This window comes from Alligator mississippiensis, chromosome 4, assembly GCF_030867095.1.
Source record: "Alligator mississippiensis isolate rAllMis1 chromosome 4, rAllMis1, whole genome shotgun sequence".
Classification (NCBI taxonomy): domain Eukaryota; kingdom Metazoa; phylum Chordata; order Crocodylia; family Alligatoridae; genus Alligator; species Alligator mississippiensis.
Window position 1 is genome coordinate 288852 of NC_081827.1, and position 26126 is coordinate 314977.

A 26126-nucleotide genomic window follows, 5' to 3' on the forward strand; every position below is an offset into this window, starting at 1 on the left:
GGACTGGGGCTACATGCTATGTGGCCTGTGATGATGGGGTTGGAGCTCATGTCCCAAAAAACCCTCCTAGTCACAGAAATCCTAGGTCCAGGTGCCTGTTAGGCAGGACTGCTGGTGAGGACGTAGCGCCAACTTGTCCGTATTTCCATATGGGCAGAGAGTGCAGAGTGGGCCATGTCGGGGACATGACAGGCTGTCCAAGCTAAGGTTAGGGAGATGAAAAATCTTTCACGTAGTGACAAAAGCAACAGTGAAGGCTGCTGTGCAAGTGAGTCATGCACTCTATGGCTTCTACTGGCTGAGAGCGATCAAGGCTTTTCCTCTGGAGAAGGCTCTTAGAGTGCAGTGGTTCTTGATTCTTGGCCCTGATCTTTTTGCACACCTGCCACCATTTGTCTCGATGACACTCCTGAGGTTTTGAGGATGCACCTGCCAGCAGAAAGGGCTCCTGGACGTGGGGTGGTGGCTCAGAAGGGTGAGTGCATACTCGTATTACTGCTGATTCCTTTTGTTGGGGTGCTGGCAAGATGGAGCTGAGGATGAGGAGCCAAACTGCTGGTGCTGACCACGGCTCTCCTGTGACAGTTCTCACAGCGGCATTTAGCTGCACATCAGTAAGTGTCCACGTGCTGTTGTATCTGCCAAGCCTGGTGTGCGGGACATGGCTATGGAAGAGAGAAGGACTGATAGGGTGGTCTGCGAGGTGTGGCCATCGGGCCCCAGGGGTACTTGAGAGCTCCTTTATCTTGGCAGAAACCACCATCATATACTGGCAGCATGTGAGACCACAGCTCAGGGCCAACAGCGATGGCAAGACAGAACCCGTAGGAGTCAGCCATGCAGGACAGGAGGCCTGCTGGTCTGCTCCATCTGATGGATACAGAACTTCTGGTTGGTGGCTATAGCTCTCTGCAGATTTGCAACACATGACTTTTCACCCTTTTAGAAGCAGAACCAAGCTGTTGTATGCCCCAAACAGGTCCAAACAGGCTGCTGTTCAAGTAAGTCATAGGAGCTAGTAGCTGGCTTTGCTGTGGGTCATCAGTGCAGTTACCTGGTTGTAGGTGCCCTTGACTTGGTCTGGCCACAGATTGGTCTTCAAGGTGTATTTTCACAGAGGGATGTAAGTCTCTGGTCAGCAGGGAGTGGAGGGGGAACATTGCCTTTTGAGAAAAGTCAGATAGGGCCTGATTTTTGTACCACAGGTCACAGATGATTCCCACTGATTGCAGTGCAGGGAGAAAAATAAGACCCACAGTGAGTCCAAAGTAACATCCACTTAGTGAAAATTAAGTTTCAGACCCAAGAAGAAGCTGAGTTAGATCTAGATGGGAAGAACTGGATTAACACCTTTAAACATCATTTTGCACAGACTCCTTGAATGGTGGGGCAGTGATCAGAGACAGCTGTGTCCCATCAGTGAAGACCAGGTCCAGTCTCCTTCAGAAACAATGAACAGTCCAGGGTGTTAGGGAGAGAGGCAGAGACTGGAGCGAAGAGTTTCTGACCAGTCCAGTTAGGACACTTGCATCCATTCAGCTCAATGACACTTGTGATTGGTTTGGGACTCTCTAGCAGGTGCTTCCACATGGCTTTCAGCAATCATCTAGTCCTCTTGTTAGGCTGCATTAACCATGTCGGCAGTGACAGAAAGTGTGTATCTGGGAGAAGAAGTGTGATCATTGGGGTGAGCAGTCCTCACCAACACTAGCTCTGAGGTGGGAATTACCCCCCATTCCCGATGGCCCTGCCACAACTAACTTCTGTGGTGGAAGCACCAGGTGCAGATCTTGGCAGTGACAATGACCTGTGCAGCAGAGGGAAGGGGCTGCCTCCAGCCCGAGGCCACTCCTGTGGATTTAGGGGTCAGCAGCAGCAGCAGCAGCAATCCCTTGCAGTCGAAGATGATTGTCTTCCATAATCGTCTTATCTGTGGGTCCAAAGATGGCTGACAAGGCCAGTCCGGGATTGTCAGGCTCTCTTGCAACTCAGACACAAGTTTCTGTGTGGGGTGGGGGACTCTGGGTTCTTCATTCAGCCCATGACATACCGTTTCTGCTGCTCCCACCTTTCTGTCTCCGGCTGTCGTTGTGAGGTTTCAAAGTACTGAGATCTCTGCAGCAGACTCTTCCTCCATTTCCAATAGTCCTGGACAACAGCCTCCCATAAGTTAATGTAGATGATGCATTTTTTCAAGTTGGTCTTGAGGACATCCTTGAAGTGCTTTCTCTGCCTTCCTTTTGAGCATGTGCTTTCTTTGAGCTGGGAGAATAAAACTTGCTTTGGAAGTCTGGCATCAAACATCTGGATACTGTTTCACAAATGACAGTAGTCCAGAAGGAGAAGAAATAATCACCGCTTTTGTGTATTTAGGACTCTCTGGGTGCATCTACATGAGATGCTAGCTGCGCAGTGGCTGAATAATACTGTAAAATGCAGTAGTGCATCACAGCACAAACAGAGCTAATATGCTGCTGCGCAGTAGTGTCACTAAAAAGGCATTAGCTGGCACTACTGCGCAGTAACTCTAGCTACTGCACGTTTATTTAGTACTTGATTATACAAGTACTAAATAAACGCACAGTAACCACGGCATAGTAGCATCTTGTATAGACTCGGCCCCAAAATAGCATTTTTGGAAGTGCAAAAGTGCCTTAATCCCTTTCCTGAAGGCAGTAAGGAGACAGGAGACTGAGCTAAGTATGCAGTGAATGACCTCTTAGTATCCTCTACACCACTCTCTAGACCTTGGGCCCTGGCAACTTTGTTCCTTCCCAGGACTCTGCTACCTGAGTGTCTTAAACGGGGTCAAGTGAATCTGTTTTTGTTTGGAAAATGAGACAACGTGGCATCAGAAAAGTCCCCTACTCAGCTGACTTCATTTCCTACTTCGGCCAAACTGGGAAGAACAGCCAACAAGAAAAGGTATTTCAGTCCTGCCTGGAGCCATCGCCTAGACACGCGGCCAAGGCAGGCACTAGTCACAGAGACCGTACCCGAGGCTGAGCGAGCCCGCCGCCCGTGCCCTTGTAACGGACAGTGCTCTTGGCTGCTGAGGCTGTCGCAGTCCAGTCACTGACGTGGACGTCTGGGCTCCCCCAGAGGCCGGACAACTGCACAGGTCACAATCCTGGCTCATCCAGGAAGGCTCACAGGCGCTTCCACATGAACAGCTGTGCCAACAAACAGCTGTGCTTCCCTACCCAGCCTCGGAGGTGCCGATATGTTCAGTCAGCACAGCGGCAAACACTTCACCTCAGCAGCCGTCAACAAGCTGGCGCCCAAAAGGCCCGTGTCCTCTCAGCCCACACAGACCTTGCTGCTCTTCTGACCCCAGCTGCCCGATGGGGCTCACCCGTAAAATATCCGTGCTACCGAGAATACCGAGCACAGCGGTGGGCCACCGTGGCAACACAGGTACAGCATAAAGACAGTGACTGCTTGACACAGGGAATGCTTCTGAGGAAGGTGTGAGATGTGCACAGGAAGAGATGTGGGATAGTCTGCCTCAGGCTGGTCTCAGGTTAATCTCTCCTGGTGTGCTGGATGCTCTAGCACCCCTCCATACTTCACGGTGACGCTCACCCTTGTGACTCCAGATGTACATGCTCTTCATTAGCACCTGGCTAAGCTCCTGCTATTGTTTCATGGACATTAGAAACACAACCTCACCCAGTGCAGCCCGGCCCCGCACGAGGCACCGTGCTGCATGTGCTGGGGGAAGGCTCAGCCACCACGGTGACAGGAGGGTGAAGGCCTCTTGGCAGAACACGTCTCTTGAGGCCCGGGCTGATTGCACACTGTGGAAAGACGCATTTCCTTCACCAGTTTGGGATTCCTGACTTTTAACACCATTGCACGTGGCCTCCTTCCTGTGCTATGAGAGAGGGTGTGCAGACGCTCCGCTGTGTCTCAGCTATCCATTACTGTCTGCTTTCACAGGTAACAGTCCCAGCTTTGGTGACATCTCTTTTTGCAAGAATCTTCCAGGCTTGTGCCATTCTCACTGCCCCTCTCTGTGCTCTCCATCATTCTGCAGTGTCCTTGATGGAAATGGAGTCTTTTCTTTTGTTTCCACTGATCAGCCATCACACCTACCCTCTGCTGACCATCCTGGTCCTTTGAAAATGGATGTGTCAGGAACGGGATCTCACTCCTTAAACTCAAAGCATGCCTTCAAATTCTGGGCCTGTGATTTGCAGTATCTCACCTACGCGCAGGGAGCAGGACTGCTGCCGCTAGCTCTGCTCCTTAGGCACAGTGCAGCTCTGACGGCAAGGTGAGGCTTGTCAGTGCCGGAGACAAAACTTTCTCAGGAGCTGGTCCAAGCATGTGGACATCGCAACCCCCTCAGACTTCACTTGCTCCTTTCCAAATGCAAAGCTCACTTGCTTTTACTCGGCCTCTGATCTTAACACCTGGAAGCTTATAAAACAAACCAAATAATCGTCCATCATAATTTTCTGTTTGAGGAGAGGAATGGAAAAGGAACCCCATGCGGAAGATGCTAGTGCAGCCGCTCAGAGTATCTCTAGGAGGCCCTCCCGTGTCAGTGCGACAGGCTCAGTGAAAGGCACACTCAGCAAGCAGTGGGGAAAATGTTGGATAAGCAGTCTGGATGGGAAAAGCATCTCTAGCACTGATATTTCTCACCACGGAGGCTTGTCTTGGGGAAGTCTGTTTGGGGGGCCATGCTCAGGCAGTCTCTTACACTTCATTTGGGCAATGGGTGGCTCTTCTTGTTTTTGGAGAGAGGTAAATGCTAGGTCCTGAACAGCAGGTGCCTCTCTCCTGAGCTTCCCGACCCATCCAGAACTAGACACCTGCTTGTCTCAAGAGCAGAACAAAGAAGAAAGGTCCAGCACTGGCTCTGACTCGCATCCTGCCTTGAGACCTGAAGTATCTTGTCCGTAAAGATCGAGAGTAAGAGGAGGAGGCCTGTCCCTACAATGCAGATAGCAAGGGTAACTGCCTAGAGTATGCCCTGTGGATCCCATCAGTTCTCCAGGGCTATCTGGCATACAAAGTGAAAAATATATACGGTAATAAGCTGACTGGCAGGTCACGCATCTAGGAACAAAGTCTGTCAGGTCACCCTTACAGTATGCAGGACAATAGTCTAGAAAGCAATGACTCTCACGGTGACCCACAAGTAGAAACCAACTGAACAAGAGCTTGTGGTATGGTGTTGGGCCAAAATGGAGACATTAACATAGGACCTGCCAAGATGACAAGGGGGCTATCATACTTCTGCATTTCACGTGGGCGAGGCCGCTGTGGACACTGAAGAAAAACTGGGAACTGCTACAGTGAGTCTTAAAGAGCCCCATCTGTTAGCTCAACTAAAAGACCACATAACACCTCTACGGTGGTGTAAAAGTTCCAGCACAAGGAGGAGATGCCAAGTACTAGAGAGTTCTTAGTCAGTGCAAAGAGGCCTAAACAAGAGTTGATAGCTGGAAGCTAAAGCTTTACAAGTTTGTAATAAGGCCCCGGTTTTCAACAGGGAGGGTGACTTTCCATGAATAAATTACCACGGAGAGCAATCCATACCTCTACATCCTGGTGTCCGGACAGGATGCCATCCCGAAAGGCATGCTGTAGCAAAATGCAAGCTGTTAGCTTTCCACAGGGATTTCTAGTAAAGTGCGATGGCTGCCTTAGGCAGGAGTTCAGACTGGATGATTATAATGGTATTTTCTGGCCTTATAACTGTATGAATCCATGAACATGGATGCGATGCCTCAAATTCCTTAGGTTTTTGGTTGTAGCTGTGTTGGTCTAAAGACTTTGGCAGGCAAGGTGTTTTGGGTAGATGTGATAGCTTTTATTAGACCAACTGAGTAGTTGGAAGAAAGTTATTTGCAAACTTTCCAGTGCAACCACCCTCCTTCAGGTATGGGGGGTCGGGGGCGGGGGGGGGGGGGGTCTCTGCTGTTCTGAGACTCCAAGGAATGAAAGAAGCTAAAGTGTGGCAGGCTGTCAGAGAGAATGTAAATAGGTAGAAATTAGGAAAACAAAAGGTAAAGTAGGGAAGGAAGGGGGAAAAGCCAAAGGTAAGTAAGGGGGACTCTACTGGAGTAGTTTTCCAAGGTAGAAAAGAGTCTGTCTGTGAAAAAGTAAATAGCTGGAAATTAGGAAGAGAAAAGACAGAAAAGGAGGGGAAGGGAGGAAGGTGGGTGGGGGAAGAAAAGTGTAAAAGGTCAGGTCTGGCAGGTACCTGGTGAATCAGATGTCAGGAAGGTTGTAATGTGTCATAAATCCAATGTCTATATTGAGTCCATGATTTTGTGTATGTAGTAGATTTATGAAGTGAAGTTTGTAGGCTTGTCTACGAAAGCTGTTTTGTAAAAGGGGACTTACAAAACACCTTTCGCAGATGAGGTGTTGGATAGTGGATATTGGATTTATGACACATTACAACTTGCCTGACATCTGGTTCACCAGGGACCTGCCAGACCTGACCTTTTACACTTTCCCTGCCCCCCCTTCCTTCCTTCCTTCCTTCCCCTCCTTTTCTACCTTCAGTCTTCCTAATTTCCAGCTATTTGCTTTTTCACAGACACTCTTTTCTACCTTGGAAAACTACTACAGTGGAGTTTCCCTTACCTACCTTTGGCTTTTTTTGCTCCTCCCTTCCCTTCTCTACATTTCTTTTCCTAGTTTCCACCTATTTATATTGTCACTGACATCCTGTCACACTTTTAGCTTCTTTCATTCCTTGGGAACAGCAGAGACCCCTGTGACAAAATGCACCCCCAAACTGCTATCAGGGTTATCACCTGTCTGTCCATTTGGTTACCATGGTCACTGCGGTGGGCAGGCGGCCCTCCCCACACCCTGCTTCAGGTAATGCTGAGGTGTAACCTGAGCCAGAAACATTCCCGAGGGAGGGGGGAACCTGCTCCCTTTGTCTCAGGTCCCCTCCCCCCCCCAGTCATGTGACTAGCTTCCTTACCTGGAAAGGTGAGGTCATTTGAAAGCACCGGGTTTCAGCCAGTGGGCCTGCTCCTGGTGGGACCTTAGTGATGTGGTCATGATAGGGGATAAAAGGGGTCCCCATGAAGAAGGAGGGGGGAACCATTTTTGGCAGAGCCATGCTGCAAAGCAGGGAGAGAGCTTCCATGCTGGAGCCCTACGGCTCCTGGGGAGAGAGGAAGAGCAGCTGGACGCTGCAGCCCTCTCTCTCTCGAAACTGGACATACAAGAAACTGCCTGCCTCCAGAGGAAAGCAACCAGCCTCTGGATCATACTTGTGAGTCTAGATATATAGCTTGCAGGACAGCAATTGCGTAATCAATGTCTACCTAGCCACACTGTTTGCTCCATGGCTATTCTGTAATACCTCTGTCCTGTACCCTACCCCAAACTTACTCCCTGGAACCAATGAAGTTCTCCATCGTTCTCAATGTGGTGAACTGGCTGGGAGAGGGGCATGCCCTTGTGTCCCCTTGGTCCAGCTGATGAAGGGAGGCTACTATTTAAGCCCCAGGCTAAAGGAAGCTTCCCAAGTTCTAGCAGTGGGCCGAGCACCTTCTAGGACTATGAGGCCTGTGTTTCCCAGGGGACACATGGCCAAGAATAGTCCAGACCCTGGGTGGTGGCCTAATAAAAGATATCATGTCTACCCACAGAACCTTGCCTGCCAAAGTCCTTAGTGCACTGATGATGCAGATCTGCTCCAGAAAGCCTTCCCTTGAAGAGAGGGCAAGTTTTAAAGCCAACCAACCAATGTTGGTTCCCTGCATAGGTATTTCCTAAGCATGCTCACAATCTTCTCACACACAGTAGAAGCTTCTTAGGCTGGAGTTGAATTGCCCAATGCCATAGCTCTTCTTATTTACTATGTCTCCAAAATTCATGTCCTTTGCTTGGGGATAGCCTTGGTAGTGTCTTTATTGCAAAACAAGTGAAAGGAAATTTATTTTTTCCTTTGTGTCCATCCAAACTGCTCATAAGGCTAATGAGAAAGGGCCAGTTCCTGGAGGATGATATCATGAGAGCGGGCAGGTAGTCCTTAGCAGGAGGATGCCAATTAAGAGCACAGAAGCAAGCTATCTCAATGTGATGGAAGAATTGTAAGTGCAATAGGAGACCCCCCACCTGGCTAGACAGCAATCTCTGCAAAGAACTGAAACTCAAAAAGGAATTCTACAGAAAGTAGAAACTTGGCCATAGCACCAGGGGAGTGTATAAGGGCATTGCACAGACTTGCAGGGAGAAAATTAGGAAGGCCAAGACATTATTTGAGATGCAGCTGGCAAGGGACATAAAATACAATGAAAGGGATTCTACAAGCATGTCAAGAGGAAGAGCAGAGACATTGTAGGGCCCTTACAGAATGCAGAAAGTGATTTAGTTATGGATAATGCAAAGAAGGCTGAAGCATTAAATGCCTTTTTAACTTCAGTCGTCACAATTAAGGGCAGCTACGAGATGATGAACTCAGTTGGCAGCAACAATAGAGAAGGAAACAAAGAGCCTAAAGTAGTGGAAAAAGAGGTTAGGGATTACATAGAAGGAAGCTAGATGCTTTCAAGTCAGCAGGGTTGGATGGGATGCACCCTAGGATACTAAAGGAACTGGCTAATTTCAGAGCCATTGGATATCCTCTTTGAGAATTCATTGAGGTTGGGTGACGTCCCAGATGATTGGAAAAGGGCAAATATCGCACCCATTTTTAAGAAAGGGAAGAAGAAGGATCTAGGGAATTATAGACCAGTCAGCCTGACCTCAATACCTGGCAAGACCATGAAGCAGATCCTCGAGGAATCTGTTGTGAAGTACATAGACGAGAACATGGTGATCAGGAACAGCCAACATGGATGACCAAGATCAAGTTATGCCTCACCAACCTTTTGCCTTCTGTGATAATGTGACAGGCTCTGTGGATGTGGGGGAGAGCGGTGGACATGGTATACCTTGATTTTAGCAAGGCTTTTGACATGACCTCCCATGACATTTTCATTACCAGGCAAAGGAAATACAGACTAAGTCAAAGTACTGTAAGGTGGATACACAGCTGTTTGGATCATTGTACTCATCATGTAGTCCTCAGTGGTTCAATGGCCAGTTTGAGGGAGGTATCAAGTGGAGTTCCCCAGGGGTCTGTTCCGGGGGTGGGGGGGGTGTCTGGTATTATTCAGCATCTTAATTAATGGTTTAAACAATGGGATTGAGTGAATGATTAGCAAATTTGCAGGAGACAAAATTGGGTGGAGTCCTGGGTACTCCACAGGGCAGGGCTAGGATCCAGAGTGACCTAACCAGAATGACCTGACTGGGAAAAAATGGTCCACAATTAATCAGATGAGATTCAGCAAGGAAAAGTTCAAAGTCCTGCACTTGGGCTGCAGTAATTGAATGCACAAATTCAGACTGAGGAGTGACAGGTTGGGCTGTAGCACTGCAGACAAGGGCCTGGGGGGGTTGCAGGACATCATAAGCTGAATAAGAGCGAACTGTGCTCTTTTTGTTATGGTGTGACACAAATGATTAGAGGCCTAAGAGGAGGTGAGACTGGCGAGGAAAGGCTGGAAGAGCGAGAGTTATTTAGTCTGCAGAAGAGAAGACTGAGTTGGGAAGTTGATAACAATCATCAAATACCTGAAGTGTGGGTATAGAGAGGATGGAGATGGACTTTTCTCAGTGGTTGGAGATGGGCTTTTCTCTGTGGTCATAGGGGCAGGAGTAAGAGCAATGGCCTCAAGCTGCAGCATAGCAAATTGAGGTTGGCATTTAGGAGGACCTTTCTGACTCTGCAGGTAGTCAAGCATTGGAATAGGCGGCCTAGAGAAGTGGTGGACTTGCCATGTCTGGAAAATTTCAAGAGCAGGTTGGACAGACACTTGGCTGGGATGGTTTCATCAATTCAATCCTTCCTGGAGCTGGAAGCTGGACTGGCTGACCTTGTGAAGTCCCTTCTAGACCTACTTTCCTATCATCAGAAGGATGAACTGGGAGTGGAGGGGCAGGGGTCATGACAGGCAGGGAAATGCTGACCCCCAAAGGACTGTGATAGGGGGATTGCCATGGCTGGGAGAAGGACTCGTGCAGACTTGGGTACCAGCTTTGGAGTATCTTCCATCTGGCTGGCTTCTCAAATCTCACCACTCTCTTTATTGCAAGCTTTTCTTTCTCTGTCACTGCTCTTAATTTCTTACTGGTGTTTTCTTATTTGCTCTATATTTGTTCATTCTTCTGCAGTCAGAAAAAATAACTACTGGTGCTTTCATCTTCAGCTAATTCATTTTTCACACCAGCTAACTGGTATAACTGACTGTCTCATCTATACTCCCTAGGTCACTTGCACCTTTTTCACACCTTTTTCACACCAGACCAAGTAGGGACTTTCTAATAGAACAAGCTGAGCTGGTCTTGCTCTCCCTAAATGACGTGAACTCAAGCTCACAAAAGCTTGTGCTTCCTCCCTCCCCACCCCACCTCATATTTACTTAGTTTATAAGGATACATATGTAGGCTGACTTCTGACTAACTTGGTTACAGTCGCAGCAATAGGAAATGAACCCCGCTGAGTCTAGCTGTGTGGTCAGTAGTGACTGACTCTTGCACACACAAAGGCTGACTTCTGCAGGCGGTGGGAAGAGCTGGGTGCTTGAGGTGCAATTGGAATTATAATAGGCTTTTGGTAGCATTAAAGTTGGGTTCGACTCTGAAAAATGACTGGATAGCCGGGAAGCATAAGGCTTTCATTTTATTTTCTTCACTGATTCCAGAACAAATGTGTGAATTTAAAAGTAATAAAAGCCCTGCCTTTTCTTAATTGCCGGAGCTGAGTTCTGAGAACCAACAAGGATCCTGCCCTTCCATCATCATCCTCAGCAACAAAAGTTGTTCAGGCCATGTCTGCCCATGAGATCCCTCCCTAACCCGGTTGTTTTCAGTGCGCTTGCACTGGAGTCACTGGCTGGACCTCAGCCAATAATTTGATTGATGATGCACAGGAAGGGATAGATTTCATTTTGCTCTCCTAACTGTGCTGGCTTTGCAGAGCCAACAGGCATTGTGCATAGTGAAAGCTTATCTTAGTCATGAACACGAGCAGCTCTGACTCAGACATACCGGGGACACTCTCCGACTGAGTGAGAGTGTGCCAGTTTTATTCAGTCACTTTTCACAGTAGAACTGTAGCATGCAGCTCCAAAACAGCGTCCCTTCTAGCCTCCCACTTTCATGCCTAAGAGCCTTTGCGACATCTGTCTTTGGGCTGAGGCTTCCCTTTTTTGGTTTCACCAGAACAGCTTTTTCTGAAGAATAAAACCCCTTCCTCTGTTCTTAAGACAGGTTTGGAATATCGGATGTGGCAGGTCTCTGGAGCCTGGGGCCAGCGCTCATCCCGGCGGAGGCAGGAGGCACTTTGGCCACTTGAACAGACGAGGTTTAGCCAGTCACCAACACTGAAGTGTATGTGCAGTGACTAGTTTCAATTAAGCTCAGAGCTGAGTTCAAAGCAAGGTAAGAAGCAGCAGTGAGTTTATGTATTCAAAAGACTGTTACGTTCAAACTTCTGTACTAATCACCTTGTTTTGTAAACCTCACTGAGGGCTACAACCTAAACTATGCACAAAGAAATCTGGTTTGGAAGTACCACAGTTAGTGACTTCTGTTCTAGTCTATACTCATTTTCTGTGCGATGACTCAGTCTGTTCTAAGTTACACTCGTTAGCTCTGGAGAAACTTCACTGACTTCAGGGGCATCAGTCTGGATTTACAGATGTAAAAATGAGAGCAGAATTTTTCCCATGTTGTCAGGAGCATGGTTTAACTGTGCTGCTACTGTGTGTGTGTGTGTGTGTGTGTGTGTGTGCATGTGCAGGGGGGTGAGGGGGTGTCTTGAAGGAATGTAGCATAGGTAACACAGGTTAAAAATGTGCCCCTAACTTGCAAAATCAACAGATGCTGCCTGATGCTTGTTGGTTACAGAATTAGGCCTTTCCTCTTCTTTCTTCTTTAAAAAATAAATTCTATCTTGAACAAAGTAGGAAATTAAATGGCCAAAGCTGTATTCAAAGAGTATCAAGGCTGCACATCTAAGCAAGGGGCAGGCCAGGTGAACAATGCAGTTTATATACAATCTGAGCACTGACCCTGTGTAGAAACACCACTTTACTTTTTAACCACTGAATGGAAACTCATCCTCCTTCAGTGCTTGAGGCATGAGCAGCACCTCTGCCCTGTCTGGGCGGCCTGTGGGAAGGGCTGCGGGTTACTATGCTAGTGTACAAGGCAACCGAGGCTGGTGGAGAAGGGGCTCCTCCTGCCCATAGATGATGTGCATGGTCAGACAGACGGGCAGTGGGACAGAGGGCAGCTCGGCGAGAAGCTCACATACACTGGGATGGGGCTGTGCCACCCAGACAAAGCATCAGCCAAAGCTCCTGCTCCCCTGCTGGCATTAGGCCAAAGCGCTGCCTGCAGCCTCTGCACACAAGACAGGGCCATGGGGAACAGAACATTGTTCAAAGCTCAATGGGGCTAAATGAGACAGGATTGCTGGAAGCCGATGTTCACAGTCAGGCGGGAATGCTGGACTCAGATGAAACAATGGTCAACGCTCTCACACAAACAAACAGGCCTTGCAATGGAGAGGGAACATCAGCTGACACTCGTGGTCATTCAAATGGTGTAGGGGGGATGAGCTAAGGTCCTGGCTGCTTCTCCTGGACAGAGGGAGGTACACAAGGGTCCACGGTCTGAAACACCTTCCAGGTGGCTGGGGAGCAGACCATCTCCCACCACCCCTACTCTAGATGCTGCCTAATGTCTCTGGTGCTGCCACTAGGTTCGTCTCGAGGGTGAAGGAGAAAGGACTGGGCAAAACCTGCCTTCAGCCCTCTCACTTTTTGCAGCCTCAGGCTGGGGGAAGTAAAGACTGACACGCATTCCTGCAGCAGTATGGAGCTTGGGAGCATGCCAGGATCCGCTTTGGGAAGCAAGAAGCCCGTTCCTGCTGTAACCCCCTGACTTGTCAGACATGATGTAACGCCAGCCAGAGTCAATAGGACTGAACGCATGAAGAATAAGACTGAATGCATGGGCATGTGCAGTGAACTCGGACACGGAGAGGACGCTCCCACCACTGGCCATGGACATATGGAACCTGAGCGCTCTGCTGACCCGAAGGTGCAAGGCTGCCACGCTTTGCCCGATTGACTGGCACACCTATGGGCTCTGGGCTCTAGGACTCCTGTCTACTGGGAAGCCGAGGCAAGGCAGCTGTTTTGAGTTTCCCACATCTCTGTTTATAGCAGCTGTCCATCAGAGGCAGGGGATGGAACGGGAAGTCAGCTGTATGGCTCTCTGGAAAGGAGCAGAGGAGAAATCACGTTCCCCTACAAAGTCAGCAGGGCCAGCTAGGAACGGGCACCCCCTCCTCCAAATGCTGTTACTTTGCTGCCCTGGGGTTGTGGCACAGCCCAGCCTCCGCCACGTTGGAGAGACAAGCTTGGAAATCTGGTAATCAGCAGAAAACGAGACAAGGGAAAACCAACACGACTCTGCCCAGAGCTTTGTGCGTGCTCTGGACTTGTCCTTGTATATAGAGGCAGCACACGTGGAAGGGACTGGACTCATTTATCCGACAGGTGAAACAGGAAAGACAGACAGGGACACACACACACACTCACAGCAACTGCACGACGGAAACACGCTCTATGCCATGCACCTGGGGAAATTCGCTGGGCTGGCCCCTGGACTCTGCAGCATCCCTGCCAGTTCAGTGCCTCCCTTGCATTTTTAAGGCTGCCGGTGACTTCCTGGCCAGTGGCCCTAGGCTCCTCCGGGAAACGGTCCTGGCACGTTCTCTCCCTCGGGCCCTGCTTCCTGTTCCTGCCCGGTGGGTGCACAAAGCCAAGCAGCCCATGCCCTTGCCGGGCAGGTGGGTCGTGAGCACCCGGATTCCAGCGAACAAGACCTGTGCTGGGAGGGGCTTTTGGGCTACGACTTCCCCGGGCCTGTCCCAGGCAAATGCTGCTCAGCAAGAAGGCCTGCGCTGGGAGAGGACCTGGGGACAAACACTGCCACTCCTGGGAATCAAGGTAAGAGGCTGACGTGACTGGCGGGGGACCCGATGGCTGTTCCGGTGCCCGGCACAGGGAGCACCCTCCTATTGCCCCAGCCCAGGCTTCCCTCTGCTGCGAGGCATCTGATCCCCACCTGGCGCTCAGGCACAAGCAGGATGAAGTGCTGCCCTCTCCCTCTCACCCCCACGTCTGGCGGCCAGCGCACGGCCTCCTGGGGCTGGCAGGACAGGTGCCGCAGGAGGGCCGTGCCCAGGCGAGCTCTGGGCTCTGGGGGCTCTCAGACGCCGGCTCTCTCTCGGGGCACCGTGGGAAGGGGCTGGTTCTAGGGCAGCCGAGGGCTCTGCCTTTTCCAGACACCTCACAAATGAAAACACTCGGCTGAGGTCCTAAGAGGGCCGTGGGCTGCCCCACCGCAGCCCCCGTGGGGTCCTCCCCAGGCAGCAGGGTGGGGCGCAGGGGGCCGAGTCCGACCCCGTGGAAGCCAGAAGGGAATTTCCTCAGTTGCCTCCTAGAAGCCAGCGCACGTAACGTCACGACACGGACACAGCACAGACATGCTAGGGGGCACGGGCAGGGTGGGGTACGGTGGGTGGAGGATCACGCGCCGCAGCAGGCCCCGCGCCCCCTCTCCCCATCCCCCAGGCCAAGGGAGGAGCGGGGAGCGTGACTGGCGCGTGACACAGAGTGGCACAGGGAAGACGACGTGAGTTGGCTATGAGATGAGAACATGCTCACTTACACAAATCGCCCACCCTCCTGAGGCCTGAGGCGGTTCTAGACAGAGCAGCGCGGACATGCAGATGTGAGAGCAGGAAGAGAGGCAATGAGAGAGAATGTTAGCATCAGTCCAGGGCGTAGTAACAATACGGAGAAGAATGAACAGACTTCATCACAAACCGGCCCGGAACCGCTGCAACTCCCAGAAACCCGCCTTGGGCCGAAGGGCTGGCTCTTTTCTCGCACCCCTGCCCTGCCCTGCCCCGCCCCTGGGAGCACGCAGCTGGGGGCTCAGGCGTGGGGGCGTGGGGGCTACGGTGTGCTGATCTGTGGGCAGAGGGGCATGACCCCCGCACCACAGAAACGTTCCCAGGCCATGGCTGAAAAGCAGCGCGTCCCTAGGCATTATGCTTGCGGCTGGTGCCGCCCCCAGCGCTGTGCTGCTGCCGTGCAGCCGGCGTGAGCCTGCCTGTAAAGGAGCTGGGATGCCCGCAGGGCTGTGCACCCCTCGCCCCTGTCTGACCAGGAAGGGGCTGTGGCCTGCGAGTGCCAGGACAGATTTAGACGCTCCGACTTAATTTGCTGTTTGCTGTGACCCAGCAGACCTGAGGGGGCTGGCTGTGGTTCCTGAGGAGATGTTAAAGGGTCCAGGCGATTGGCACCAAAAGGATTCTGGGAGCCAGTTCGGTTCAGGTCAATTCAATATTCATTGGCTTTACATTCCTGTTTACTAGAGGAAATGGGACATTCATAATTGCATGAATTCAACAGCCAAAGCCTAAGACAATTCAACAATGGTATTCCTAATAACTGAGAGCGGGCATGGGGGAATTGGGGGGTGGGGGGGAAGAGAGAGACAGAGAGAGAGAGAGAGCGGGGTGGGGGTGGGGGGGGAAGAGGAGAACATGAGAAAATGGGAAGAGTGGACTAAAAGAGGCAGGAAAGAGTGTGTGTAGGAGCGAGCACGCTCTATAGCGAGCCGGGGAGAACAAGAGCGGTAAATACAGTTCAACATTTTATCAGCCTTAACCAGAAAGCTGCTTGAGGTGCTCGACTGTGACACTTGTGAGAGGAATGAGAGCAAACTACAGGCCAGTCAAATGCTAAGGGGCCTTGAGAGCGTGCTAATGGTTCCCAGAAGGGGCAATCACAGGCTCTCCAGTGCGGGAATTTGGCTTCATCTTTCTCTGAGGACCTGCAATAGCTGGAGGATTTCCCTGCCCACTCGGGGACGGCAAGAGTTTCTCTTCAGAAAATGAGATGGAGCTCGGCAGTGGGTTTCCAGCACGCGGCTGGGCCAGATTACAGCTCAGCAGGGACAGCTCATGAGAGCCCCCGCCCCGCCCCGCCCCGCCCTGCCCCACCCCACCCCGCCCCCTCCTTCCCCCCCCGCTGGAGTCCTGCGCCTGTCTAGTTCCTAGCAGGAATGCCAGCCTTCCTCGGCGCGCCGGAGCTCAGTCCCTCCCCAGCATGTCCGAGAGGAGGGGAGTCCATTTTAGACCATCGCTCGCCACATCTCCCTCTCTAACAGAAACTCTTCATCTCCTTGCAAGATGCTGCCAGGGTGCTGCTTGTTCCCTGAAGCTTTGCTCACTGCGTCCGGGCCTTGGTCAGCATTTTGATCTGCTCCTGCGCTACGGACACAGAGGCACAGCGCTGCCTTCATTTGCAGTCTGTTTTTCTGCAGCAAAGCTGCTGTGATCGTAATGGGACAACGGTCAGGGGACAGGCTCCTGCCTGCCCCAGACTCCGGAAGGAGAGGAAGGACTGGTGTGCTCAATCCCACGGCTGCTGACTGCTTGTCTTGGGCCAGAAGAGGGGCAGCAGGTGGAAGGTACTGGCAAGCGCTTGTTACAGGGCACAAAGAGTCAGGCTCAAGTCAGGCTTACCCTAGACGAAGTACCTGTCCTTACTGCAGAGCAACCCCAGGTAAATGCACGCAGCCAGCCCCACAGAGGTCTCTGCCCAGCCTGTGAAGCAGCCTGGCTATCCCCTCGGGAGCTGCACGGGGCTTAGGGGGGAGTGCCGTCCCGGCTGGGTGTCACAGTAACAAATTTGCTATGCTTGAAAGAATGAAGTAGAAGAGCAAGAGGACTTCAAAGCTCTTTTGGTGCCACGTCCCTCCCATTCTTGCACTGCAGTAAGTACTGCACCTATTGCTCTCCCCTGGCGATATCAAAGCCAGCCACGTGCCTGCAGGACACACCGCAAGTCGAACATAAATCGCTCTGGCTGCCGAGGTGGCTTCCTGGCGTGCCGTCTGTCAGATGCAGTTCGTAGGGCGGTGTCACAGCGAGAAAAGGAACTAAGAACTATACTGCAAGAGAAAGCAGTGACCCGGGGGTCTGCAGCAGGGCGGGGAGCTAATGTTCTGGGCCGTCCCAACACTGCACGATGCCCCAGCTGTGCCTTGCAAACCTGCCCTTCTGGGTGAGAAGGGATTGCAGGGTTCATGCTCTTGGCCTGTCCTCAGCTTTTCCACACTGGCCCTCAGGCCTCCTCTGGGAGGGGACACAGCTTTCAGTCCCTAGGCACACTCCTCTCTGGGAAGCCCCACAGCCTCCTGCGAATTGCCTCGCTGACATATGGCTGTGCGTGTTGGGGCTCTGGTTGGCAGGGAGCTTCCTATACTGCCTGCATGGCGCCCTATTCACTGAGCTGCAGTGATGGCTAGTCTGTCCCAGGAATCTCACAGGTGAGGGGAAAGGCCTGTTTCTTTTCTGTGACCTTCACGTCCAGTCTCCAGGTGCTGGAGGGGTGGCCCTGTCCCTGCAGTGCGGTGTGCGGTACACGGGACTCCTCCCACCCCCCACCCCATGCTGAAATCAGTGCCAAGGTAAAGCTGCCGAGGCTTAATGCCCGCCTCTTTGGGACACTTCCACACCGAAATACTCTCGGAGACACGGCTAAGTCTCCCTCCGAAGGAGCAAAGAATTATCTTAAGCCGTAACCCAGGGGGCATGAAGGAGCTGAAGTCAAGGCTTGCTCTTCTACTCACTCACAGTAATGGGTGCATGAGCTGTGATTAGTACATGTTAGTGATCAGATGAGGTGAAGCCAGCTGTGCTTGCTGTGACATGAACACATGCTGAGACTGATTACTCACAATGCCCCTGTCTCCTTGTAGGCAAAGCACATCAACGTTTAAGAAGCAAACCCCTGCCCATGAGAGGAATTCCTTGATCACTTTGACTTTGGGGTGTCTGCCCAGAATGATGGGCTAGTGCTTGTGTGGAGGACTAGGCGATCAACCCAGACACACTGTTCGTGTTCTCTGGTGCTCTGCCCCAAAGTGGCCTGGGCCCTTGTCTTCTAATATTGTCCGCACCTGCTCTAGAAGGGAAACCTAAACCAGGCAGGCTGATGCCCAAGATGCCATAAACATCAGCCTCTCCGGAGACACTTCTGAACAGCAGCACGTTTTACGGGACACTGGGAAAACAACTGCCCTTTCCTGAGGGGACAGGTGGATGGGGTCTCGCTGACTTGTCCTGGCGTTCCCTGCTCTGCCTCCCACAGGACACTGTCACCCGTCTCCGGCCCACCTCCCGCTGGGCTCAGAGACGTTCAGTCTGTTCTGACAGCCCTGTCTCTCCCCCTGCCCCTGTGGACAGTACGGGGTTCGGAGCCTGGAAGGCCACCTTCAGTCATAACAAGCGCAGAGCGGTTGTGCTCTTTGCACCCGTACGCCCAGCCACCCCATTTGGGAACAAGGTGTTTTTTGCACAGCAAACCCCAGACCTGTACTTCTCCACCAACTCTCTAGCTCCTTCCCTGTCTGCAGAATGAACTTCAGTTTGGTTTGTGCCTGAGTTTAGACGGAATAATGAGGAGACAAAAAGCCTACAAGGAAACAGGGGGTTGTAACTGCAGTGGCTGAAAGCTTACACCAGAAATGTTACACCATTTGACTGAACAGAATTAATTGATGAGTTTATATAGAAAGAGGTAGCTTTACCCTAGGAGCTAAATGCCTAAAGGGCTTATTTTTCTTCTCTCTCTCTTTCAGATCTGTAGAAATACAAAGCAGTTGTGGGTTTCCAGAACAGCACCTGAAAAACTCAGTTTTGCATCTAAAAATTTGCTTCAAATGATACATTTGGCACGTTCTGTTGTTGCTTAAATGTAAGAATGAGAAAACCTGTGCAGAAATCCCACTACCCTGGAGTTTTGGCTGGATTGGAGCCTACAACTGAAACTGTGCAAACACTACTGAACTCTTGTGGCTTGTGTCAACCCTCGCTCACATATAAGCCGTAGGGCCCAGCTGGTCGCTGTCATGCCAAAGTGGACCAGCCAGTTGGGAGGTTGGAGTCCAGGTTTCGCTATACCCAATGAGGAATGGCACAACTCTTGATGAGGCTCGATGGCCATGGCCAGCATCACATGACACAAGGACATTAAACAAGAATGCCAGTTTAAACATATATTTTAATGCCGTACATTTAACATGTGTGATTCACCCTGGAAGTCTATGATCTCAGCCTCTGATGCTACAATGCATTCCTTCAGCTAGCTATGATTCACTAGACTCACCACTCACTGATCAAACACACCCAGCTGTCATTAGGGAACTTCACACACTGATTCCGTTGCCTTATTCCGGGAGCATCCTTAAACTGCAAGTTCTTCGAAAACGGCTCTGCCTCAGTAAAGGGCTAGCCTGCTGGTGGAGCTACTGCAGGACTTCTCAAGCTGCCTTGGGACAGATCAGAAGGTAACTTAGAAGTTAGCTCATGTCCTGGCTCTCTCATGATGCTTGGAGGCTCTCTTGCAGCTTAGATTAAGATGGAACATTACATGCTGGGATCTGCAGTCTTCGGGCTCCATCCACATTAAAGATGAAGATGACTGCAGCTAACTTCTACTCGTGCGTCTTAGGTGTGGCTCGTGTGTTCCTAGTGGGCATGTTTACACGTTCATGAATGCACTTTTGCTACTGCACATTAAATTTAGGACTTCTGCTGTGAACTACTAACTAAATGTGCATTAAGCTGCTGTAATGTGCAGAAGAAAAAGTGCATGCTTTTTTAGTGACGCTTAATGCGCACTAGCCTCTTTTTACTGCTTATTAGCATAATAGCACAGTTTTTGACATGGTGCTTTAATGAGTAGTAAAATTGGCTGTGTATTAAAGCGCATGTGTAGACACACCCAGCAAGTGCCAGAACAGCCCATGCTTGAGCAAAATAGGGTGCCACTGATATAGGAACACCGCACATGCCAGCGAAACTCCACAAATGGAAGGTCCACACGGTTCTGTTATGTCACCTGCGAGGCTTGATGGGCATCACTGTGAACACTGTGGTGAAGGCAGGGTGCTGCAGCTGGGGAAAGAGAAGCAGTGTTGCTCAGTGAACACAGCACATGCTCTCCAGGCCAAGCACAGCCCTTCTCCCCCCATTCAGCACTGCCATCTTCACAGAGTCCATGGAGCGGGAGGATGGAGGGAATAGCCTCGCTTTGGAGTGCCTTAACTCTGACCTAATCTCCTCCTCGTTCTCAGTGGGCACATCTACATGAGACACTAAAAGCACAGTAGATTAATTCTACTGCGCATTAGAATATCACGGCAGAAGCTGTGCTAACGTGCAGAATTAGTGTACTGCACATTAGCGTCACCTAAAAGACCTCTGTCAGCACTATTACGGCAATTTAGTATCTGTTATTACAGGTACTAAAGTTAATACACCATAAATCCGGTGCATTAATGCACATGTAGACGTGCCCAGTGTTTCTTGACCTCTTTCTCAGTCGCTCTGGTCAAGGCTCTTTATATGAAAGACTCTCTTAGAAGGAGACACAGGCAGAATTAGACTTAAGGAGATTTGGATCTCCACAGCCAGGAGCTCTCCAGACCTCTGGAAGAGAAATGGACCAGGCCCTGCGCTCCAGACAACACTGAGATGGATGCTCTGCTCTCAGGTAAAACTACTGTCTATTCAGAAACTAATGCCCCTGGGAGCACATTTGGGGACGACATGAACACCGCACCACCAGGCCCACCGATTCGCAGCAGCTACCTCAGTCCTCCTGGCTTCCAGGGATCAGCTCTGGCAAGAAGAGTGCTTGCTTAGGGTTGGCTTTGGGGACAGGTCACCTCACTGTCCTTCTCCAATGTTGGGGAGAGTCCAGGGAAGTGCCAGGCATCAGAGACACAGTGTCAGCGGGGTCTGATGGGAAGGGCTCACTCTTCTTCTGCAACAATGACGGATCCAAGGACGACAGGAGTGGGCGCAGGACAGGACAGATTCCAGCAGTGTGTCCTTGTGCCCAGTGGAAGGATTCGAAGGCAGCTTTGGGTGGCAGCAGCTACTCTGGCATTAGGGTTCTCCAGCAGGAGCAGCAAGAACGGTCCCCCAAGGGACATCACGGGTGGTGGCAGCAACAAATTTTGCATGGCCCTGCTTCTTGCCTTCAGGGTGGCTTGTCATGGGAGCTCTTGGTGGCAATGTCATTCCTAGCTCAGATACAGACACTGGAGGTGGTGGTGCAATAAAGTGTGTAATGCACTTGTAAATCGGTCTCTGTATTAGTTTCTGAATTGACAGTAGTTTGCTAAGAGAGAGCCTGACGTTACTCTAGAGTTCCCTATTTACAGCTGCCTGCCTGAGAAGTAGCTCCAAGTCTCTCTCAACCACCACAAGCACCGTATTTCAGAGGTGAAAGGCCACAACTTTCAGAAAAAGTAAATGAGAAACATTCAGCTCTACAAGACCAGAAAGAAATGCCAAGCAACCGGGGGATGGGCTGCACTAGCCCATGATGGTGTGGGGGAGAGCACAACACCAGGCTTAGCCCGGGAGTGCCGTGGAGGTGCAGGAACTTACTCATGGTGCAGAGCCGGGTGGCTGGCTCGGGGGACAGCAGGGCATCCTAGAGGGGTGTCTTGCAGGGAGTGATGGAGTCAGAGGGAGGACGGGGGGGACTGGTGTCTGAGTGCCTGGCGTTGGTGGAGCCCCTCTCCTAAGAGCAGTGGGGACCATGCAGGGTTGCCAGGGGCAGTGTCTCTGGAGGCACAAGCAGCAGAAAGACAGGGTTAGGGCAGACAGAGTGTGCACTGGTGTCCCTCGGGGTGGTGGGACAGTGGAGGAACATGAGGGGCCCATGTGTCTCTGGCAAGAAGAGGATGGTGCCTGGGAATGGAGAGGGAATACTGAGTTCTGATGTCTCTAGGGGCAAGGGATCCCTGTAGGTGCAGGGGGCTGGCATCTCTTCGGGAGCAGGTGGGACTGGGGAGCTGGTGTCCTGTAGAGCCCAAGGTGTGGGGGGAGCAGAGCAGTTATGCTCAGGGGATCCAGCACAGCACTGTGCGATACTTAACCTGCAAGGTGTGGAGAGAGCGAGCATGGGCTAGCCCTTTTGGCTCCACCAGCATCAAACAACTCTGACCTAGAGAACCAGTGCCTATGAATCCCAGGCATCTGGAAGGGAGGCAAAGGAGATGGGAGGAAACGGGACTGTGGCCAGCTGGGGTCTGTATTGGGAGATGTCTATGAAGCAGTGGCATAGCTCAGGTGAGGTGAAGGCTGCCCTGACTGCAGGGACAAGGCAGGCTGGGGGAAGCCATGGGGCCACAAGGAGGCTGTATGGGTGTGGGATGGACTGGTGTTGCTGGAGGCCTGTGATGAATGGAGCGGGGCTGGTTTCTCTGGGAGCTCGGAGGACACAGCTGGTGTCTCCTCTGCATTCAGGGGATGGAGAACTGTTATTGTTTTCCATGTGAGAGAAGGTTCTGTGCGCCAGGGGCCTTCTCACCCAGACCCCCTGGGCTGTGGCCTTGTTAGGTGTCAAAAGTTACTTTAGCTCTTGCTAGGTCTGTGTTGGGTGTGAAGCCTGTAGAAACCCATGCAGCTGCAGGCAACAGTGCCAATGTCTTAGCAGGGGGTATCTCTCTCCCTGCATCAATGCTGATCCCAAAGCTTCTGGGTGGTGGCAGGAGGTTGCTGGTGGAGGAGTGGGAATGACTCGGGAGGGGGCGGGGGAGACTGTGCTACTGCAGACGGAAGAGATGTTAAACTAAGGCACTGGGCTTGTAAAGATTGCTCGTCACATTTCCTAGCTATGCTTCGCCAGCCTAAGTCCCTTAGCAAGTCCACTTAGATGTGGCCTTCACTGGCGTCTCATCTTTCAGAGATGCATATTGTTGTGGCTTGTGTCAGGGCTGCCACGTTCCACCCCAGGAATGGCTTTAGCTCCATGAGTGATATGACTCCTATGTATGTAGCCTGCCAACACTTGGGAGTCCTTTGGGATGAAATGCAAGTAGTCATTCCCTGTTCAGGGGAACACACTGAGCAGTGGAGCCCACAACCAAATACAGCAGTTTAACAATAGAATCAAGACATAGAAGCAACATGAAACAACAGGAAAGCAAGTTAAAGGGCAGAGACAGTGAGAAAGTGAGGAGCCCCCAAACCAAACACGACCATTTCTAGGAAGTTTGTCTCGGCATTTCCTCTCCTGTAAGCGGCTGAGGAATCCTGACAGCTCTGAAATGCTCCTCAAAATGCAGCCTGTGATTATGTAGGACAGTTATAGGCCATTTCTTTTGCCGCGATGCCTAAACTTTGCACCAATCCCCTCCCCTGACCAGCATAAGTCTTACCGTGCTGCGACCACAGGTGACTTCTTCCCGGGATCTAAAGTGGACCCGGTAGGTTCCTCCCCCAGTGATCGCGTATCCTTATTCAGCTGTTGTAGCCGGGAACTTAGCTCACTGATCACAGTTGGCTTGTCATCATCAGCCCCGTGGACTGGCCTGCTCTCCATGGGGTCCCCCCATAGCTTGGACCTTCTCTGAAAGAGGTAGCGTGGCCGACCAACACTGGCTGAAGCCAGCGTGGCCGCATGTTGCTGGGAGATGAGCTCGCTGTCCGAAGACTGCTTCAAAAGTGGGTCCCTGAAAGTAACTGGCCCCTTGCTGAGCTGGGACTTGAGTTTTGGCTTTGGAGGCACTGGTGGCTTCTCGAGTATAAAAGTTTGTCCATCCGCAAAGGAAGTGTATGTATCTGTAGGCTCCCCACTCTCTGAGGACAACGTAGACATGCTGGAGACGGTAGAGATGGTGCTTGTCGTCTCCAGGTGATGGTCACTTGAACTTCTGGTGTCCACCTCTTCCACTCCTGAGTCTGCAGCAGACTCTGGGGCTCCGGGGGCATCAGAGGGCTTCCCTGAGGGTGTTCCACCAGTGGTAGAAGGTGCTACTGCTGCCGCTGGTATGGATGGCGTGCTAGGCTTTGCCAGTTGGCTGATTGGTGTGCCAGGTGTGGTGACGAGTACCCCGTTCGCAAACTCATCTGGTGGAGGCACCAGCCCAATCTTGGCCAGCTCCTCCCTGGTCTCTTCATCGCTTGAGGACAGCTGGGCTGGCGGGAGGGTAACTGTGTAGGGCTCCACTTCCTCCTCTGAACTCCCTTGTCCCAATGTTTTGTCAGAGACTGGACTTACCGGAGGCTTTCCCACAGGGCTGGGCTGGGTCTCCGCCTTGGGCAGCTCTGCTGGCTCCGTGCATTCTTCAGGAACAGCTGGCTTCTCCTCTTTCACCTCAAGTCCTATCTCGTCTTGGCCATTACTTGTTGCATGGACCATGATGAGGCCTGCTGTCTTTTGCTGTGATGTGTCCACTATGCTAATGATCATGGACTTCTTGTCTTCTGGTTTTTTTTCCTCTTTCCCAGGTGTTTCTGCTCTTATCTCCATCTCCTTCCTCACTGTCGTCGGGGTCCCCCACTGGCTCTTTGCAGGGGCCAAAGCTCCAGAATCTGCTCCAACTGCCCCTTTGCCTCCAGGTGAGAAAGCAGGAGACACTAAGCCCTCTAACTCCCCCCTTTCTGGTTCTTTGGTTTGGATGTCCACAAACAGGGGTGCTGCTCTTTCTGAATCTGGGCTGTGGATTGGGGTGGGCGATCTGGATGGGACTTGAGTGGACAGGGCCCGCTCCCTTGCGGCCAGCGCAAGTGCCAGTGGTGAGTTTGGATCCAGGGGCTTTCCTGTCAGGGGATGGATGAATGTTGAGGATGAGCTGCTAATTAATGGCTTTAAAGCTGAGACAGGTGAAGGCAGTAGCACATCTCGGCTTCCTAACAGCCGCTCATCAATAGACCTGGACTGCTGCAGGGATGGCATGTCGATGCTGGGGGGGCTTCCCTCAATGGCCCCAACCGAGAGGAAGACAGTGGATTTCCGCTTCTCATCCAGACGACGGTCTCTGTCCTTCATGACTCCGGCAATGGCAGTGGCGAAGGGGATGCTTGTGGGCTCGACCTGAGCGATGCCAGGGTGGTGCTGATATTCAATGCCACTCAGGCGATGGCTCCTGCGCGTGGGAGAGGGCTCCCTCGTGAAGCCTCCCACAATGGACAAAGCTGCTCTCTCCTGCGCATCCTCTACTTGGAGCTGCTTGACCAGTGGACTTTTCTTCCTCTGGGGCTTGGTGGGAGCAAACAGGCTGACATTGAACTGGCCCATGTTGGCGTAAGGGTTGTCGATCACTCTCCCTTTCCTTTTCAGCTTCTCTGGGGGGGTGGCGGAGGGGCCAGGCCGGGGGATTTCCGTCGGTTCAACAGGAAGATGAGAGGAGTCTTGTAGGATTATCATGGATCGGGCTCTCTTTTGCCGCTCAGGGTAGGGCACAGACGTCCTTGCCTGGTCGTACATTTCAGCTGCACTGATCACCTGTGGGAGCCCATGGAGCTTGGCCTCCAGGCTTGGCTTAAAGCTCGATCTGATGGTGTCATAAGCTCTTCCGGGGGGCGGCGGTGGGGAGAAGGATGGGGGAGGGCCCGTGTCAAAGTAATATGGAGACGGAGGCGGGGGAGGAGCTGTCTGAGGCGGGGGTGGGATGCCATGCCCTTCCCTAACTGTGTCTTGCATCGAAGTGCTCCGCGGAAACTTCCCATCCATTAAAGAAGCGGTGAGTTTCTCATCTTCACCTATAAAACCAGAGGAACAGCAAGGTCAGCATCTCCAGAGGGGACGGGGGGAAAGGGGGAGAGATGATGCTTCAGAGGAGTTGGGCCTTCCCTGTGCACGGCACGCTCGCTCTCTGACCCCCAAAGGAGGGATGCTGCTGCTCACTGCCTGTTTCTGAGGTGGGGCACTGTTCTTGGGAGGCGCTAACTGCTCTGTGTGCATGTGCCTGCCATGATGTCTAGGGGCTGAGTCCCCTGCCTGAACCCTGAGTGAAGCAGCAGGACAGCTGCAGCGGGTTTGCTGCATTTGTGTCGTCACAGGGTCGTGCGCAGCATTTATAGCACACATCGGCTGCACGGCCCAGAGCAGCCGCTCCCCCGATTCACACGTATGCCTGCTCACAGCTCAGCAGAGAATTCGACCTGCGCTGAGACACGCTCTTCCATCCTGACT

The 26126-nt window shown here is 51.9% G+C and overlaps 1 protein-coding gene and 1 long non-coding RNA gene across 5 annotated transcripts in view; one reads left to right on the forward strand and one right to left on the reverse strand.

Annotated features, from left to right (window-relative positions):
- Positions 1-26126, reverse strand: part of SHANK3 (SH3 and multiple ankyrin repeat domains 3) — a 534820-nt gene that overhangs the window by 14030 nt on the left and 494664 nt on the right. For 3 of the 4 annotated variants that reach the window (XM_059725576.1, XM_059725575.1, XM_059725577.1), the window contains one exon: positions 23368-25693. In XM_059725576.1, the coding sequence (XP_059581559.1) occupies positions 23368-25693 (2326 nt within the window). Of the gene's footprint in view, positions 1-19172; positions 20087-23367; positions 25694-26126 lie in introns of those variants that run through there. The other variant, XM_059725578.1, reaches the window with a different exon arrangement.
- Positions 7029-19081, forward strand: LOC109285730 (uncharacterized). Its single transcript, XR_002093563.2, has 3 exons — positions 7029-7255; positions 11301-11475; positions 18769-19081. It is a non-coding gene; the product is annotated as an uncharacterized LOC109285730 (long non-coding RNA).